Source organism: Phragmites australis, chromosome 12, assembly GCF_958298935.1.
Source record: "Phragmites australis chromosome 12, lpPhrAust1.1, whole genome shotgun sequence".
In the NCBI taxonomy this organism is placed as follows: domain Eukaryota; kingdom Viridiplantae; phylum Streptophyta; class Magnoliopsida; order Poales; family Poaceae; genus Phragmites; species Phragmites australis.
Genome location: NC_084932.1, coordinates 10,791,176 through 10,811,270, shown reverse-complemented (window position 1 = coordinate 10,811,270; position 20,095 = coordinate 10,791,176). Strand labels below are relative to the sequence as shown.

At 38.9% G+C, this 20,095-nt stretch overlaps 1 protein-coding gene across 1 annotated transcript; it reads right to left on the bottom strand.

Annotated features, from left to right (window-relative positions):
* Window positions 1–12,047: 12,047 nt before the first annotated feature.
* Window positions 12,048–19,363, bottom strand: LOC133886808 (uncharacterized). Its single transcript, XM_062326653.1, has 9 exons — window positions 18,934–19,363; window positions 16,143–16,205; window positions 15,950–16,045; window positions 15,654–15,701; window positions 14,187–14,258; window positions 13,588–13,646; window positions 12,983–13,073; window positions 12,689–12,853; window positions 12,048–12,263 (listed from the first exon to the last, which is right to left on the bottom strand). Exons 1-8 carry the CDS (start codon window positions 19,282–19,284, stop codon window positions 12,716–12,718), a joined length of 918 nt encoding a protein of 305 aa, XP_062182637.1. The 5' UTR covers window positions 19,285–19,363; the 3' UTR covers window positions 12,048–12,263; window positions 12,689–12,715.
* Between the last annotated feature and the right edge of the window lie 732 nt (window positions 19,364–20,095).

Genomic DNA, 20,095 nt, shown 5'->3' with positions numbered 1-20,095 from the left:
CAAAGTTGAAAACTCAAGCCTACTTTGAAGCAACTTTTGTCCAAGTAGGAGAAAGATAAGGTCATCCAGACACATGGGAATCAGCTAAGTAATCTCAAATGTTCAAGATCACCTTTGAAGCAAGAAGTTCATGATCATCATCAATCAAAAAAGGCTTGTGCTACTACTATGTACCCACCAATTGGGCTGGCGCCATGGTCATGGATGCCTCCTCCCATGCCTTTTCCTCCTTGCCCAACTTGGGGTTATAACGGTATGTGGATGCCTCCTCCTCTTATATAATTTCCCCCTTTTCATTCGGGATGGACAACACCACATAGGCCAGTGTTTGATAGATTATCACATGTTGTCCATGACCGATTGGGGTATACAAATCGGTCTAGTAATGTTCAACATGCTAAAAATGTGAGGAAAGAATACCGGGTCAAGGAGAGTGGAGTTTCTATTCAAAATTCAGATTCTAATATTCATAAAACAAGGACCACTGCTGCTGGTATCATTTAGATTGGTTCAATGAAAGTGGTCGCCGAAGATCTTAGCAAAGGCCGGTTATTATTAGCAATAAATCGATCAAGTCTGAAAATGTACCTACTGCTGTCCATGTTGTTCCAAAGGCTAATAATCATGAAGCAAGTAGCAGCAAGCTGCTATCTAAATATCTACAGTCAAAGTGGTGTCCCTCGGGCTTATCTCACATAAAAAAGAGAAGATTGCAGCGGCTTCGCAAGCAAGAATTGATGGAACAACAAGCTGAAAAACAACGGGATGATACTTCCAATGAAGTAAAGCCTATGCAACCCATGAAGCAAGAATGTAGACCAAAGCTAGATGCTACAGTAGCTCCTATAGTAGCTCCTTTGCCAACAACAACACCGACACCTATGCAAGATGACAAGGAAGATGAGGAATTAATTGATTATGGTGATTCGCCGGTGCACACTATTGATGCTTCGCCAACTGAAAGTATGGATGTTAATATGGTTTTTATGTTACCTTTGGAATTTCATGCTATGGATGAAGGTGAAGTGACTAAATTGAATTTGAGGCCAAAAGAGGCTATTTTTGAGAAGCCAAAGGAAACAGATTGGTACTTGAAACCATTGTATGTTAAAGGTCATATTAATGGGAAGCCGATTTCTATAATGCTTATTGATGGTGGAGCTATAGTAAATTTGATGCCACATTCAGTTTTCAAGAAGCTTGGTAGAGATGATAATTAATTAATGAAGACTAATTTGATGTTCAATGTATTTGTGGGTGATTCTAATAAGGCCAAGGGTGTTATCTCTATGGAGCTCACTATTGGAAGCAAGACATTATCTACCGCTTTCTTCGTCGTGGAGGTGCAAGGTAATTATAGTGTTATTTTTGGACATGATTGGATTCATGCGAATGGTTGGGTTCCTTCTACCTTGCACCAGTTTTCAAATCAATGGGTGGATGATGATGTGGAAATCATACATGCGGATACTTCAGTCCATGTTGCTTTGGCCGATGCTTTAGTTGATTAGAGATATGGCAATGCTAAGTGCCTATCGAGTCTTGATCTTTTGGATTATGATTTTCTTATTGTCTCCAAGGATGGATTTGTACCCGTGGTTGTAACGCTGACTTGTGATAATTGGCTCAATAATGTAGTGTATCAATGAGTAGAGATAAAAATTTAGAATGGCTACAAAAGCGTATGGAGCAATATCGATCAAATAGGAATGATATTTATGAAGCCATTAAAGATTTAGATGAGTTAGATAAGTTAGGACAAGGTTTTTTGTCGGCCAATCCGTCAGAGGAGGTTGACATAGGTGATGGTAATATTCCAAGGTTGACGTTTGTAAACAAAGAATATGAAAGCCGATTACAAGGCTAGAATAATTGGGTTTCTTGGAGAGTATCATGAGATGCCGGGATTTAACTGAGAGTCAGTAGAAAATCAGTTTCCTATTAATGTGGGGTTTAGAGCCTACAAACAGCCTCCTAGATGGTTTAATCCTAATATGGATGATCGGATCAAAGAAGAAGTAGACCGATTGTTGAAAGAGAGATTTATTAGGCCATGTAGGTATGCTGATTGGATTTCTAACATCGTCCAGGTTGAGAAGAAGAGTAGCGATAAGTTACGAGTTTGCATTGATTTTAGAGATTTGAATAAAGCTACTCCTAAAGATGAATATCCTATGCCTACTGCCGACATGTTAATTAATGATGCTTCAGGATATAGAATAATTAGTTTTCTTGATGGTAATGCTGGTTATAATCAAATTTTCATGGCCAAGGAAGATATGTCTAAAATGGCTTTTTGTTGTCCTGGTTTTATTGGTCTATTTGAGTGGGTGGTTATGACATTTGGGTTGAAAAATGCCGGTGCTATTTATCAAAGGGTTATGAATTTAATTTTTCATGATTTGCTTGGTGTCATATTAGAAGTATATATGATGATATTGTTATTAAATCGGATGGTAATGATTCTCATTTAACTAATTTACGGTTAGCTTTTGAAAGGATGCATCGGTATGGTCTGAAAATGAATCCACTCAAATGTGCTTTTGGTGTGTCAGTTGGGAGGTTTCTAGATTTTATTATCATGAGAAAGGCATAGAGATAGATCATAGTAAAGTAGAGGCTATACAAAAGGTTCAAGCACCCACATGTAAGAGAGATATGCAGAAAGTTTTAGGTAAGGTAAATTACTTGAAAAGAATTATATCAAACTTATTTGAAAAAGTTAGTGCTTTTACACTTATACTTCGATTGAATAATGAGATCGAATTTACTTGGAGGTAGAACAAACATGTGCATTTGATGAAATCAAGAAATATTTGACTACTCCTCCGATGCTTAGGGCGTCTAAAGTCGGATTACCTTTTTGGCTATATATTACTGCGGGAGATGATGTGATTGGTGCTGTTTTAGTGCAAGAAGTTGATGGTAAAGAGCACACGATTGCTTACTTAAGCCGACGTCTTTTGGAGACGGAGATAAGGTATGTCTTTATTGAGAAATTACGCTTGTCACTATACTATGCTTGTACAAAGTTGAGACATTATTTGCTATCTAGTACTTGTGTAGTAGCATGTCAACCCGATGTAATTAAATACATGTTGCAAAAGCCAATTTTAAGTGGTAGAATTGGTAAATTGGATTATGCACGTATATAATGTGATTTGGCTTATGAATCTTTGAAATCTACGAAAGGCTAAATTGTAGCTAATTTTATTGTTGACCATCGAATTGATGATAAGCATGATTTGGATGTCAGTTTTATATCTATTAAACCATGGAAGCTCTATTTTGATGGTTCGGCTTGTGGGGTTGCACAAGGTGTTGGTCTTGTTTTTGTGTCACCTAGAGGTGTTATTTTTTAGGCATCTTGTTATCTAGAGTATATTTCACCAATAATCAAGCCGAATATGAAGCTCTATTGTTATAATTAGATATTTTAAGCTCCATAGGTGTAAAGAACATAGAGTCTTTGGTGATTCGTTGCTAGTTGTGCGGCAAGTTTCCAGTAATTCTAAATGTTTTGACAGATCACTAAATAGTTATCTTGACAAGTGTCTAGACATGATTGCTATTTTGGATAATTTTGTTATCAATCATGTGTTTAGAGATGATAGTTTTAGAGCTAATGATTTGGCACAACAAGCATACGGTTATCAAGTTAATAGAGGTAAATTCTTTGTGATTGGAAGACCGATGCTTGGAAGTGTTGATCATTGTATAGCTATTAGTTGAGGTTGCTGAATTTAAAGATTGAAGAATACCACTCATTGATTACTTGAGGAATCCAAGCAAGGGTGTTGATAGAAAAATTTAGCGATAAGCTTTCAAATATATATTATTGGATGATAATCTATATCACTGAATAGTGGATGTTATGCTTTTCAAGTGCTTGGATTCGGATCAAGCAAAAGTTGCTATGGGTGAAGTACATGAATGCATATGTGGCACACATCAATCAACGTGTAAGATGAAGTGGTTATTGAAAAGGGTCGGTTTTTATTAGCCTACTATGCTTAATGATTATTTTAGGTATTATAAAGGATGTGAGAAATGTCAAAAGTTTGGGGATATTCAATTAGTTCTTGTTGCTATGATGCATCATATTATCAAACCATGGCCGTTCCGAGGTTGAGGCTTGGATTTTATTGGCCAAATACATCCTCCATCATCAAAAGTTCATCGCTTCATCTTGGTTTCTACGAATTACTTTACTAAATGGGCAAAAGTTGTTCCTATCAAGAACATGACACATGAGGTAATTGATTTTATATTGGAGCATATTGTTCATAGATTCGGCATTCCATAAACTTTGACTATGGATCAAGTTACTTCATTCATGTCACATCAGGTACATGAATTTGCCGAGTCATTGAAAATTAAACTTCTCAATTCATTTCCATATTATGCTCATGCTAATGGTCAGGATGAGTCTACTAATAAAATTTTGATTAATCTTATCAAGAAGAAAATAGAGGAACATCCTAGAACGTGGCGTGAGTTTCTATCGGAGGCTTTGTGGGCACATCGTAGGAATGGTGCCACTAAAGTAACACCGTATGAACTTGTTTATGGATAAGAAGTTGTTTTACCTATTGAAGTAAATCTTAATGCTTTAAGGTTGGCCGAGCAGAATAATCTATCGGCTATGGATTATTATGATCTAATGATGGACATGATTGATGAAGTGATGGATGAAAGGTTAAAGGCCTTGAGAGAGATCGAGAAAGACAAATTAAGGGTAGCCAAAGCCTACAACAAGAAGGTAAAAGCAAAGTCATTTCAGATTGAAGGTCTTGTGTGGAAGACTATTTTGCCTGTTGGATCGAAGGACAACAACCTTGGCAAGTGGTCTCTAAGTTGGGAAGGTCCATACAAAATTGTAAGTATCATCCCTGGAAATTCTTATTTGTTAGAAACTTTGCAAGGGGATAAATTACCTAGAGCTATTAATGGGCGATACTTTAAGAAATTTTATCCTAGTGTACGGCAAGATGCTTAAAAGAAATATGGCCGATGTATGAGTTATCATCATCCTCAGGAATGTTCATGGTCAATGTCTTGATCATCGCCCTAAGAAACGTAGAAATAGAGAAGATATGTTTTTTGGCACCCAAGCTTTACCAAAAAAACAAGGGAGCATCTGTTGATGACCAAAATTGTCATATTATGATGAATTTTGGTTCTAGAAAATTTAGCAGGTCGGAACATCTGGATTTGGGTCAAAACTTCCAGATTTTTGTGTACACCAGATAGTCTAGCATTTAGGAATTTGTTCTCACCAAAGTTTTATCATAACATCTAGATTCGGGTCTGAACTTCTGGTTAATTGTTTTTGGTCCAATCTGAGAGACGGTTCTAGAATGAATCCAGATATTCCAGCCATATCGGAACTTCTCATGTTAAACCGGAACATCTGATTAATTTTTTTGGCCAAACCTGAGAGCCCGTTCCGGAATGAATCCGGATATTCCAGCCATATCGGAAGTTCCGGGTTTCATGATCGAAACTTCCGATCTAGAGCAAATCCGAGTTTTAGGAAAGAGATTGAGTCAGATTTGAATAGGAGTTTTGATAGATTCTGACTCAAAATAGGGCAAGATCATCCCTCCCTATAAATATAGAGGGACATGGCCAATTGAGGCCAACCAACACCCAATCAAACTGAATCAATTTCATTATCTTTTCATTTTTACTTTCTTCTTTGGCCTAGCTTTCTCTACCAACCTTAATTGCTTCCCGTTCTTGATCTCAATGACAAAGAACATACCGCCGGCCATCTACGCTCTAACGGGTCCCTCCCGAGCATGGGTGACGACGAAGGCACAACGACACAGTGCCATGGCAACGGTGCTGCCTGCTGAGTATCCAAACCGAAACTTCTGGTCCAAACCGGAACTTCTAGACCTTCCAGAGAAGTTTTGGTTCGACTTGCACATGAGGTGCTCAGTGTTTGGCATGACATCTTTTTGTGTCAACACCCACTTTACCTCCTCCTCTCACTATGACACGAGCCCACAAGTCGGTGCCTTCTTCAACCTTGCGCAAACTCCTTTTCCTCACAGAGTCCTAACCCACAACAAGTTCTCCCATGCAAACAACCTTGGCTATGATCTTGTGACCATCTAGAAAACCTCAAACTAGATCGCAATAGACTCCCCTAATAGCCTTGAGCCTTATCTACAGCTGGGACGCATTTAAACAAGCAAGCTGAGGAGGAGATAAGCCTGATGCCATCGAGAAAACCTAGACTAACACTATCCGACTCCAAAATGATCCCTACGCAACCCCGGGTATAAAAGGGCCCCTAGCTCCCTCCGACTCTAAGCACTCCAACACCTCCTCCGTAATACCCCTGCGCCCTATCACCGTGAGGCCAACACCACCAAACACCATTGCAATGAGTACCGAGCTTCCTTTGGATCTACATCATTGCCGTGCCACTTCAAGCCACCTCAACATCCAGACCCTCTTGAAATGGATTCGCCATCATTGTTAGACAATGTCAATTATATTTGGTTAGTGGCTTGTATGTAGGTAGTGGCTTAGGCCAAGATGTGGCTGAGGCCGAGTCCATAGTATGTCTGTTAGGATAGTTTGTTTGATGGTTGTTCTGATAGCACCACTATCTCCTCACTTCTGAACTGTAACGATTGATCTACTATATATACAACTGTGATCCAAGAGGATCAGTGCCTTCAGCAAAACACCTTCTTACTCTCTTTTATGGTGTCAAAGCCTCGGTCCAAAACCACACACTAATTCATCACCATGTCCAACACTCCAGTGGCTCTGGCTTCATCCGCTGCATCTCTCACAAACAAATCCACCTCAACCTCTACCCAAACCGGCCTACTACCAACGTCAACCTTCAATCACTTGATCCATGTCAAGCTTTCGCAGGACAATTACCTATTGTGGATATCACAAGTTCTGCCCTATCCGAGAAGCCAATGTCTCCTCGACTACGTCGATGGCACTATTGCTCGCCCCAATCAGACCATCACCATTGATGGCGAAGGTGGCCCTTAGATTGCTGTCAACCCAGAGTAAACTCTCTGGTATCAACATTAATATTTTGTTTACTTTTGTAATGACTTACACTACATATTAGAGTACATCAAGTTCTGGGGAAAAAATCTGTTGTCATACTATAATCTCACATTCTTGTTTTAATCAAATTGACAACTTAATCTTGATATATGTGATGCTTTTGCAGTAATTCAGAATTTGCACTCGAATTCATGAACGGGTAATATGGATCAAGACTTGTAATATATTCTAAAATTTGCACTCTAATTATTTTTTGTGATGAAATTCTTGTGGTAAATGATATGCGTGCTGATCTTGGGCTTGTCCTAAGACGCATGTCGGGGAATACCTGTCAGACCCCACCTCTGGGATTCCACTATGCATCTTGTATCAGTCTCTAGATCAGTAGCTGATACGCATATTTCCAAACATAATTAGACATCACAGGCATACATTGAATACAATATCTGAATTAAAGGTCTTACAACACAATGGATACAACGAAAACAACCCAAGCCCTATAAACAACTTGACAGTGGGCAAAACCTTAATTTTTCTAATCTTCTTTTGTTGGCATCAATGTAGAAATTCTCTGGTTCTTATCTGAATTTCAACAAAGCAAGAGTGATTAAATATGGTACTCAGCAAGTCGTACCTAGGGATAAATATATGCATAGGGGAGAGCAATAATAAGGCTAAGATATAACTTTAGATTTTGGTAGGAAGTTAGTTTTTTATTTAGGGGGTTTAGTTTGCAAAGATTGTTTCATAGAGGTTGAGAGAACAAAGTTGAGATTAAGATTATGGGGTTGCTCACCTGGTGGAGTGTCATGGCCGGTCCAAGAAAATGACCAATCTCATATATGTGCTGAGTCCATGAATCAATTTCAACACACAGTGACTTCATAGATGATAATCATTACAATATCCAACTTAATCATATTCAAACGTCTTACAAAAATGACATTTGAGGGTCAAGATTCAAATAAAACTGCAACAGAACTACATAGACTTTATCCTTCACAACGATTCCACAGGCAAACCGACATTGAAAAACACCTTAGAACTATCCATCTTTTGTAAACTCTCCAACGACTTCTCCAACTGAGTTTGTTTGGTGGTAGTAAGTGTGAGCACATATCATACTCAACAAGTTGTGAGGAAATAATATGCATATGAAGGTTGAACAATAATTTGCCTAATATGGCTCTTTTGCATGAAACAACATTTACTTTAAAAACCGTTAAAAGCAAGTAATGAATTAATTGAACAATAATAAATAAATAACAACCACAAGATTCCAACAAATTGGCTTAACCAAGTTTCCAACACCTCAACCATAGTTCTCACCACCAAGGTTGACTATTACTAACACCTCAATAACAGTTCCCACCAACGTGATTGATCAAACCAACCAAATCATCAAGTTTTAATCATGTGAGGTTTTTCTTGCCACTCGTAACCGTGACTACGACTGATTAATTAGTTTTACACTCTAGAGAGGTTGTACACTTTACTCACAAGTCATGATCAACTCTTTGGCCGGTACCCGCCAGTACCTTACACACTTCCAAGGTGTGCACCAAGAGACCACTACAAAGCCTTTACAAAGTCCCTGTAACATATGCATACTCGCTAAGGTTTCGCCATCACACGAATACACATCAACAATGGAAGCCCCCTTTTGCGCCTTATGGAAACCCTGAAAGTACACCCTTTCATTTCATACAACCAAATGGTCTACACCATGATGAGAGTAAAGCAATTAATCGGCTAGGTTTATCCCATACCAGGTGGTTGTATTGTTAACTTGGAAAGATCACCCTACGAACCGTTCCTTAGATTTGAACAAGACTACCATAAATCCAACCGTACAACCTATACCAGTCTCATCCAAACTACTTGCTCAAATCCTAATTCCATGTTGCTACAAAAATTATACCATCATCTTTTATCATAGTTGCATAGGACTATTATCATATTCAATTGCGCAATTATCATTATCACCGTCCCAAAGCAAGGCTAGGCATCATCTACCCTTCTATAACAAAACCATAACCATGGTGACAAGGATGTTAAAGGAAATCTAGGGTAAAGCCTAACATGGGATTCCTAGCAATGTTATTAGAATGCATGTTTGTAAAACAAAATATTTAAGAATTGTGATCAATATGGTTAAGAACATAACTTGCCTTTGTTAATACTCAGTTGGATCTTCAAGTCTTGATCCTGAAGTCCTTCTAGCTCCTCCAGAACATTGGAGTCTACTCGCGAACATAAGTGAAAGGGTAACAAATAAACACTAAGATCCAAAAAGAACCAAATAGCACACAACAAACATCATCGCATAAAAGATTATATTTTGCTGGAAATTTTGGCGAAAGAACGGATCAAATCAGAGGTACGGTTGACAAGTTACGGCTTTTGAAAGACTAAAATAGGACAAAAGATTAACTATAGGTGAAACTATATAATTAGAAATTTTCTATAATTTTCCAAAGCAATCTATGATTTTCTAGGCTTTTTCTAGAATTTATTAGCATTTATTTGAATTATTAAAAACTATAAACATTAAATAGGATTAATAAACATCATTAAAACTATTTTCAAATTTATCCTATTTTTCATAATTATTATATATATATATATAGGAATATTAAAACTAATTTTCAAATTTAACCTAATTATTAATATAACACACACACACACACACACATATATATATAATGAAAACTAGTCTGTACTTTCGGGAGTGCATACTCTTGGCTCAATTCATAATTGATCCTGTTATAACTGAAGTATATATTATTTTCTGAGATATACAAACGATTTTCTGAGACTGAGATGTGTATACTTCTTTATAAGTGAAGTATATTTTTTCTGATATGTATATACTACTTTTTAAGATTTATATATTCTTTTTTTAACAATCATTAGAGGGTGAATATGTACATCCGAGAGTACAGAAAAGGCTTCATATATATATATATATGTGTGTGTGTGTGTGTGTGTGTGTGTGTGTGTGTGTGTGTGTGTGTGTGTGTGTGTGTGTGTGTGTGTGTGTGTGTGTGTGTGTGTGTGTGTGTGTGTGTGTGTGTGTGTGTGTGTGTGTGTGTAATATATATATGTCGATATGCAATAATAATGAGACATGATTAGAAATTCCAAAGCTTTATTACTTATATGTTTTGTATAGAAAAATGTAAAACTGATAACTGCACTCGTGTGCATTGGGAACTTGAGTCCTGTTACATCCAACCTTAGGCAAACACTGTTATTTTAATTTGGTGGTTTAGTTTTTTCGTTTATGGTAGTATATAACTGAGGATTCATTTTTGTTCTAAGACTAACTAAGGATGTATTGGAATATGGTGAAATAAAGTAATGGTGATGTACTTATCTCTTTAACCTCATCTTGACAGGGACGACATTTGAAGATATTGTGTTTATCTAGAAAAAAGACCCGCTCCGTATTGGTCACTATGTTTAAATATGTATAATGAAGTTCTATCACATGTGATCTTATAGTCATGTCAACTCTATTCTCATACTCATTGTTTGTTTTGCAGGAAGGAGATAATAGGTCAATTTATTGCTTACCAATGGTTTATAGGCCAGAGACTTGTAGCATCTTCCAAGAAATTTATTTACTTTGATTGAAACTTTGACATTTTTATTATCACTATGTCTTTCCAAATGTTGGCCTGAACTTGTTTATTTGATGAACATGTCAGTGTGGATCATGTTTTTACTCTAATTTAGACAGCTTTGAATTATTTGTTTTTATGGAGAATCATTTACATATTACAAGTATGGCTAGTACTATGTGGAAATGACACTCAGCTGCATCATTTTTTTTTTGTGTGTGTGAGGTACCACATACCACCCAACTCGAGTGGCCATACAAGCATCTGACAACCTCGCTCTTTGATGTTGAACGTTTGCCTAGAAACTCACTAGATCAAATTCTGTTGTTTGTCATTTAGAGGCCACTAGCGTGCACAACATGCCTCTCAAGGCGAACTCCATGGCTAGGCATCTTCACAGAGCCAAATGCCAGTTGAGTCTCGATTATGCCTTTTCTTCTTGTATTATTTTCATTCGTATTCTGGTTGTTTCATCTTCCAAAAGAAATATTCGTTCGAAACAATCCAAGAAACCATAGTTACTAAAAAGTGTGTTCATTCAGCAACAATAGTGGACTCCCGAGTCCTGCCAAACTTAGCTCTGCAGATTAAATAGATATGGCAGTGGGTAGCGATGCAACAGGACGACGGCAGGATGGACAAGTATGGGTGGGTGTGTAGGTTGCAGTGAATGCAACGTTGGTGACTCGCAGTGTTGGAGGGGAAGAAGAGACCATGGAGGAGGCCATGCACCCTTCATTCAAGTGATCAAACTAGCCTTACAAAGTCCGTCTTCCTTGTGAACATCGAGATAAGAAAATGATCTTCATATTACATACTTTATTCTCCATCATCAACACCAAATTCGATCCTTTATTGTCTTTCTAAATTTCAAAGTCACCGATGTTATCATTGCCGATGTTTGTCTTCACTACCCAACGAGGATAACTGTTTGAGCCCATATGGTACGCAGCATTCTTTACCACAATTTTAAGATTTTCTAAATCACACTTTTGCCAAAACTTGTCTAAGGTGAGGTTACCAATTTGGCAGCGTCAAACGGTACATCTTGCCACATTTTGCACAGCTAGTTGAAGCTGTGGCAAAAGTGTGGGTTCGAAAATCTTAAACTTGTCTATGCGTTGTAGCCAACCAATTCGAAAATCTTAAACTTGTCTATGCGTTGTAGCCAACCAATTAAGCCCTTGTAGGCTGTGTGCCCATCCGTTGTGAAACCTTGACATCAGTTTTCAGTTCCCTTCTGCTACTTCCATTATGCTATTCTAGACATACATATGACACAACATCAGAATTGGCTACAGAAACAATCTAATTCCATTGGTAGAAAAGAAGGATCTATAACCAAAACATCCAGTATTCAAAATCGATAAATTAAGCTACTCAACACATTCAAATTTGCATTGGATTAAAGATTGGCTGCGGTTACTATCCGCCAGCAGTATGTGTTTAACAGCACCTTTCAGAGGGGCGAGTTCCTTAATGCAACAAGTACAACAAAATGGTGTCTGTAACCGCAGGTAGAGCTTCAGGTATATGCCTGGCAAGGTCAATACAAACATGTCCATCGCCTCTCCATATTCCCTGAATCTGAAACTCAAAAGGTGTTAGCAGTACAAAAGGTGTTAGCATGTCCATGAAATATTTTAATTTGATGCTACAAAATAACAAAAGAAAATCTCAATACGAAAAAGTTGGAGTGGAAGCATGAATTCCCAGGACATAAATTAGATCGTGTGAAATCAAGGAGAGATTTTAAACCGAGGCATGATAGCCTTCAAGTGCAAAAAAGTAGCGAAACGAACATGTTCCAGAATCCAGATTCTATATAGTTTGATGTCAACTGGTTATTTACCAATAGTTATACGTATACCAATTAGCCAATTGTAGCTAAGATCTAAGCACAGATGCACTTGTGTAGTTTTTAGGCAATAGAAAGAAGGAAGGCCTATGCATTGTTGTACAGCACCACAGAACCAAAATGTGATGCTAATATTCACATGGCGTTATAATACCTATGGTATGGGAAACATAAGCAGCCATCATCTTCTCCTCGCAGCAGCAGCGGGTGCCCGTTGTGCTCCTGCTTGGCCCTGCCCTGCAGCTTGTTCCTCCGGTATGTTTGCTGCTGCCGTAACAGCATTCATGACAATAAGACCAAGCGGAATGATGTACATCCACTGCAAAGAGACAAGCAGCGGTCAGATCAAAGGGGAAAGCACCAAACATGTACTTAAGATACGCAGACACCAAAGGAAAAATTGAACAAAACACAATAAACACAGAAGATAGATTGAACAGTTACTCACATATTTAGCCCAGAAAGACTTCTCAGGTGGTTTCATCACTTCACCAAGTCCATTATCAGCTTCCATTAACTGATCAGAAAATGATGGAGTTCTGCAAGCAAACAACTTTGTAAGAATGTAATGATGTGGAGTCCACAGGAGGGGGTGCAGCAGCAGTGCACAAAAAGCGGCAGCATCATCACCAAAGACTCTTTTCAGGTACACTGGTCATGCGCATGAACAGTGACCGCATGGCTGGAGCACGCACAGAAGACCCTATCTATTAGTTGCTTAGGTGAAATTAGTTGGCTTTGTATCTATTATCTCTTTAGATTGGTTTGATAGGCAAGAATCAATCTAGTTTTTGCCACAATGTTGTCACTCCAGTCTATTGTCATCCTCACTGCGGTGTTTACCCTCGTTTACTATACAAGCCCATAACAAAGAACTAGGAACCAGCTATCTTTTGAGCAAGAAATGCTTTAGACTGTTCCAGTAATAAATCTGCTAAGGAGCTTCCTTTAGTTGCTTAGGTGCAATGATATTCTTACACTCATGTCAATTATCAGCTTTAGGATGCTCTATTTATTTACTATTGTCTTAACCTTAATAAAGCAGAAATTTACCTTGGTGCTTGTTCGGCAGTCTTCAGAAGAGTATATGAATTGAATGTCCATTTTGATGGCTGAAACAAGAAATTTAAGCGTGCCAATAAGTCACATGACCTTGTATGTTATTCAACAATGAACAAAGCGAACCCTTCTGCAATGTTATTTATAATATACCACAATATCGTGAAATTTAGAACATGCCACATCTCTCAACTTTAAAATTTTGGAGGTTTTTGTAAGCTCATTAACAAAGCAGATACATATACTCTATGCAAGTAATTAGTGCAGATAAGATGTTTTAAAAGCCCTTAATTTGTTATAGTAATGAAACGCCATGAGGAAACAAGTAGATACCTCTACTCAGTACAAGTAATTAGTGCAGATAACATATTGCTTTAAAAGCTCTTCAACAACTAGATCAACCTTATTAGTTGTACTAATTAAATGCCATGAGGAAACAAGAATAAAGTTAGAAGGCCAGTTCATAGTCTGAAAGAACCTGACAGTGCTTTCTGCGAGTTTACAAGTCAAAAGGTTACGAGTTACCAGAATCCCAATATCAATTATTAACTACAATGGATACTCCAAAATATGATTCAACAAATATAACTTACTAATTTCACTGGCCGCGGGTATTGGCATCCACCAGCAGAACCATAATTAACTGCCAAAATATTAACACCATGCTGCAAATAAGGCACCAACAAAATTCAACGTGAGTCAAAAACACCAAAGGGGACTTCTATTGGTATTCGTGTTCATGTTTTCAACAAAAAGTAGATTTTTTCCCCAAACGGCTGCAGTATGAAAGAATAATAATGGTTTCCATTAATTGCACTTGCCGTTTGTGAGCAAGATAAAAATATTTGAATGCTTAAAGAAACCGATATGCTACCTGGTCAGTACAGGTGCAGGTTTTATTAAAAACAAGAAAGAAAAGAGACCCTCTTTGATTCTATATCAATATTGGGAGATTTGGTCCGGATGCACAGTTGTAAAAAGGAAGAAAGAAGAACATATCATATATGTAATAAAATAAACTCAGGAAGAAATGGTGCATCATTCATATCTCTACTACTTATAAAATACCAAGTGATTCCTGAAGCCTTCCACCCCTCTCACGTTCTGCCACCGAGCGCCTCCCGCACCATCAGTGTCTTGCCTCCACTCGACTTAGGCCACTGCTTGACTGGGCTGCCTACCTGCCGAGCCAGCCCAACAGAAGTGCGCACGACACAGCCAAACGCGCCTTGGACCGTGCTGCCGCTCGGTCGACAAGACCCGGTCACGCTCCTGCGACCGAACCTCCACACGGACTGGGTTGGCTCCCCCCTACTACTGACAAGCCGCGTGCCACCCAGATCATGCCAGAGCTGCTGCCAGCCCAAGAGCATAGCCTGAGCAGCGCTCTGTACCTCCAAATCAACAACACACTAGGCAAGCATAGTACCACGTACTGTAGCATTTCCGTTTCCTTTATCTCTACGAAATAAATTCCTACACATCATACGTCACTGACGCTCCGCATCACAGATCATACCATCTCGTGATGTAATCTATCTCTACCACACTATGACCCTTACATTGCCCATGTATACCTCATAGTGTGATCATATTCACATGCACCGCTCCCTAACCCCAAATGTCCTGCGTGACCTCATGATCGTCTTGATCTCGGTTCCCGCACCCTACTGTGTCCTGCCCTCCCCCATGTTCTGCCCTCGCTCATGGCCCTATCATGTCAAAGCACAAGGGAAGGACTGCATGAACAAGGAGGTGACCACGTGCCACATGGGTGGACGAGGAGGGAGCGCCTGCACTGTCATCCCATTGCAACGCACGGGCACTCAACTAGTCATAAAATAAAATTTTCATGCTGTATTTAACCTATGAAATATACAAGATGTCCTATGGCTAATGTCAAATAGCTAGAAGTAGAAACCAACCAAACAGCAACAGCATAATTAATGTAATTTGTAAATTATAAGTTTTATTGAGATGCATGAACATTCCCATCATCACGAAATAATCTACTTCGTAGGAGAACATATGGGTAGAAATCATGAAATAGAGAAAATTACCATGTGGATATCAATGTGTTCATCCAAAGTATCACGTGGAATGCATCTCTGAAAAACATGGAGAGAAAGGTAAGACAGTTAAGGAACTGAAAAGTGAAAACACAACCCTAAAAATAACACAGTAATTATCATAAAAGAATGGATTCCGGTTCTGTCATTGATGCTTCTTGAAAGCATATACAATTATACATGGCATGCTTCTCATTATTTAGAAACAATTTTGGATATCTGGTAATTGGACTCGCCTTATGATCAAGTCAAGAGGAAAACTCTAATTAGGTACTTAGTCAACTTACAGCTTTAATCGAGGAAACAACATAATCTTTTCTTTTAGGGTCCAATACATTAGACGGCAGCCTAATTGTATAAAAACCATCTTCCTGCAGCAATTTCTGCAATGGCATGAAATGCAGGAGGAGCAAATAAGTAGACAGAAAATCAAAAGTCAAGGAAATAGGTGGAGGGAAAAGAATGGAGGAAAGAAATTACTTTAAATGCATCTTTATCGTCCTCGGTTAACTCATTCCTCATAAAGCGAAGCTTAGTGAGAGTCTGATACATACAAAAACTAAAGTTAGAGATATATCTCTACTCACTGACATTTGTAGTGGAAGAAAGGTAACATCGTTAACTTGAGTCAAATTAGAAATATAGCTCTCTTTGCTCACATTTACAGTAGTTAACAACACTGACATGATTAATTATGCATCAACAAAACTAATAATAGTATAACACTAGCAAACATAGCCAACAATAATTCTGAAACGAAGGTACATCTTCTTCTTTAATTTCAACTAACGATTGAAGATTCATTATGAAAAGTATCAACTATTACTAAATGAAACTTATTACTAATTAGAAGCACATAATTCACAATAAATCTCATGTTTCTGGTGAAGAATTGACACAAAATAGTTGTACAGTAAGCACATAATTCACAATAAATATCCTTTTTCCGGTGAAGAACTGAAACAAAATAATTCTACAGTACAAAATTGTGTACAGAAGAATGGATCACCAAATCATCCAGCCTAATCAATGTCCTTTTGCAGAAATGAACCAACAACCACTCAACTAAACCTCCACCTTGATAAGCCAGCCTAAATAATGTCCTTTTGCAAATGAGAAACAAGAAACCTACAACATCCAATCAACGTCCAACCAGATAAGTCATTGTTTTAATTCACAAGCATTCAGCTCACTATTTGCACCAAATCCCAGTTGGGCATACCCAAGCCCGCTAAGAAAAGGATGAAAAATAGTAACTCAAAGTAGATATAAGGAGCATAATATTTTCCTACAAAACTAACCATTTGGGCTTGCTCTCTAAAATTTGTGATATCATATTATAAGCTCCCAGTTTGTGGACATATGAGGAGCTAATTTATTCTATATGTGTGATGCAGTTTGAATTTAAGCTATATCTCAAACTTCTAGATAAGCACTGCTGGCATTTTGGGCCATTTGGAAACTGGCACATAGACTCCAAACTCCAAAGTAATGAAACATGGCAAGTCTACTAGGCACCATACATACATGAGTTATCAAGAGGTGGAATTATTCCCTGGAGCGCTGGGATAAATCAGATACAGATTGCATTTCGATGAACTATCCCCTTCTTAAATACTAATGCAACGGGCAGAAGTATGCATTGTTGCAATGAAGTGACAACAAAACAAAAGATTTTAACTTTCAATATCACATGTTTGACAGGAACAGACTTCATCGAAGCTAATGTAGAGCATATAACAGATTTTCATGAAGTGCAAAATTGTCGTGATCTGCTAGGTCCACGGTAAATTACAAGGTATCATCAGTGCAATGTCTATCATTCTGTATTGATTTCTGACATATAAAACTTTAAATAGCTATGTAGGCACGTCCTGCTGTTAATTCTGGCTACCTGGACAGGGCCAAGCACAGGTCAAGCTGGTACTAAGGTGCTATTCCCATAAGGATGAAATAAGATCCATTCTTCACAGGGTGACAGGGTTTGAGTTACGTGATAAAAATGCATACTTCCTTGGTGCTAATACAATAATGAACTCAACATGTCCATTTGTAATAATCTTCTGGTATATCTTGAAAGGATTTGGAAAAGGAGTATTGTTCTCAATGTTAGCACCTCAAAACATTAGTAGGAAATACAAAGACACTGAACCAAATACAGTCCCTGCCTTTTGTCAAAAAGTTAATATAGCAAAGGAAGTCAGGTGCTGGCTTACAGTTTCGACTTTCAAGTCATTTATCTCCTGTATACAGGTGCTTTGATGTATTCTACATGAAATTGTTCATATCCCTAGGATACTCTCCTTAGAACTAAAAACCAATTCAGATAGCCTATCTTCTCATACGAAACAGTTTCCTAACGGTAAAAAAAATAAATAGAATTTGACTAAATGAGACACTGCCGAGTAACATCCAAGCTCAACAACCTCAGCCCCAGGCTACTAGCTGCAAAACTATATGCAATGTAGCATAAACTTTGCATGCAAAGTCTAGTTACTGGTCTTCACATGGTCTAATTGTGAATATGGAGGCACATGTCAAGTGACTGAGCTTCACAGGCCCTATCTGATATTTGTGAATTTGGAGGAAGCATTACATATGATAATAGTGTTCAACTTTTCTCTTCTAATTTTGGTAAACAAAAATGCTCTCTCTTGCTTTGTCGCAATCATTTATATTATGTCTGATCTTATTCTTCAATGGATATATGTTTGATATTGTAAATGTAAGACCCACACCGCCTGAGAAGCAACATGTTACCCATTCAAATGTCAAACGATAAGGTGACTACTCACCTGCTTGTAGAAAAGAAACTCACAATTAAAGCCCAAGACTGAACAAAAGAAGAACCAAACAGAAAATACATTAAGAAATATAAGGCCCAGTTTGTGGATGTTGTGTTGTGCTGTGGAATCTAATCTGTTAGGGGAATCTTTACTAAAAACCAGTCATTTTTTCTGTTATGGCTCCTAAAAAGATCACAGGGATATACAGAAACAACCACTAGCACCAGATCCAATCCCCGATTGACCTTTCCTACCAATTCGAAGCACAAAATTCACCACCTTACCCGAACAAACAACTTGACGCAGCTAATTTGAGTACGAGTACAACATCTGCCAATCTACCGCTAAGCTAGACGAACCCACGATCGAACAGCCAGATACTAGCCATCTCACAGATTACGGATCAGGGAGCAGGTAGGGTAAGCAGATCAGCGAAAATAACTAGTCAAGCGACGCAGCGGCCGAAAAGAGAGGGGTAGCCATACCTGCGCGCCGTGGACGGAGGACTTGAGGCGGGCGGAGAAGGACCCCGCGGGGGTGAACCCCTTGCCGGCGCCGAGGTCGTGCTCCAGCGTGAACTGCACGGCGTTGGACTCTCCGACCCCGGGCGACGACGCGTCCGCGGGTCGGCGCCGGGAGGAGGCAGACGGGACCGCCGGCTGGGAGGGCGAGGAGGTCGAGGGTGAGCGGGAGGCGGGGCGGGCGCCGACGCCCTCGAACTCCTCGTCGTCGTTGAGGAGCAGCTCATCGGACTGGAAGGCGGTCGCGAGGGAGAGGGAGAAGACGGCGGCGAGTAGGACGAGGAGGAGGAGGATAGGACGGCGCGGGGCGGCCATGGCTTCGCTGCGGCTGCAGGCGGAGGAAGAGTCTTGGAGTGGACTCGGGCGAGGGATCAGACAGATCGCTCAGATCTTCATGGCAATGGACATTGGCGAACTAGGGCTGGGCTGGGCTTGGGCCGACAGCTGGATTCTTACTGGGCCGGAACGATCGGGCTAATCCCCTTGAGGCCTTTTTCCAATCGCCCGAATTTCGCACTACACTTGGTAGTTGAAAATCTCAACTCCTTAGAAAATCCGCAAATGACCTGATAGCTCGGTGGTTCGTTCACGTGTGCGAGCGGCCGGTCGGGAGTTTAACTCTCGACCTCGCACTCACGCTCGGGTTTAGCTTGGTTATTGAATTTCTTTCGTCAGTCTCAAGCGCTTTGTCATTTACGAGGTCAGAAGCTTTATTATCTTTCCATAGAATATAGATCTAGAATGTGTGTACATGGTGTAGTATAAGTTTAGATATTACACTTATACTCTAGTGGTAAGGCTAAAAATACTCCTTACAAAATCCCTAACTTTTTGTTGAATACAATATCAGTGATCATGACTTCTCCAATTCTCCAACATAACCTAAAGCCTAAAGTAGAATAAGAACACGAGGAAAAATATATGGTCGAGGCTTCTCTACTTTATTGTATTCAATAATTCATGTTACAATAAATTGTATATAAGTCACCTCTATGAGAGAGTAGAAGTAGGTAAAGTAGTCCATCTAAAATAGGAATAGAACTCCTTATCCTATTTCAATAGGATTTTAACGCTCTCTTTGAGCGACTTTACCATGATACATATGTCTCGTTAAAAACTTTATCTA

What these genes read in the sequence shown, in the direction of transcription:
- LOC133886808 (XM_062326653.1), bottom strand. Translation starts at nt 19,284, where the DNA reads ATGGCCGCCCCGCGCCGTCCTATCCTCCTCCTCCTCGTCCTACTCGCC. An exon ending in CCTCCGTCCACGGCGCGCAG is followed by an intron (nt 16,206 to 18,933) that starts GTATGGCTACCC and finishes TGTATGTATCAG; the next exon opens with ACTCTCACTAAGCTTCGCTT. An exon ending in AGTCTTTCTGGGCTAAATAT is followed by an intron (nt 12,854 to 12,982) that starts GTGAGTAACTGT and finishes GTCTCTTTGCAG; the next exon opens with TGGATGTACATCATTCCGCT.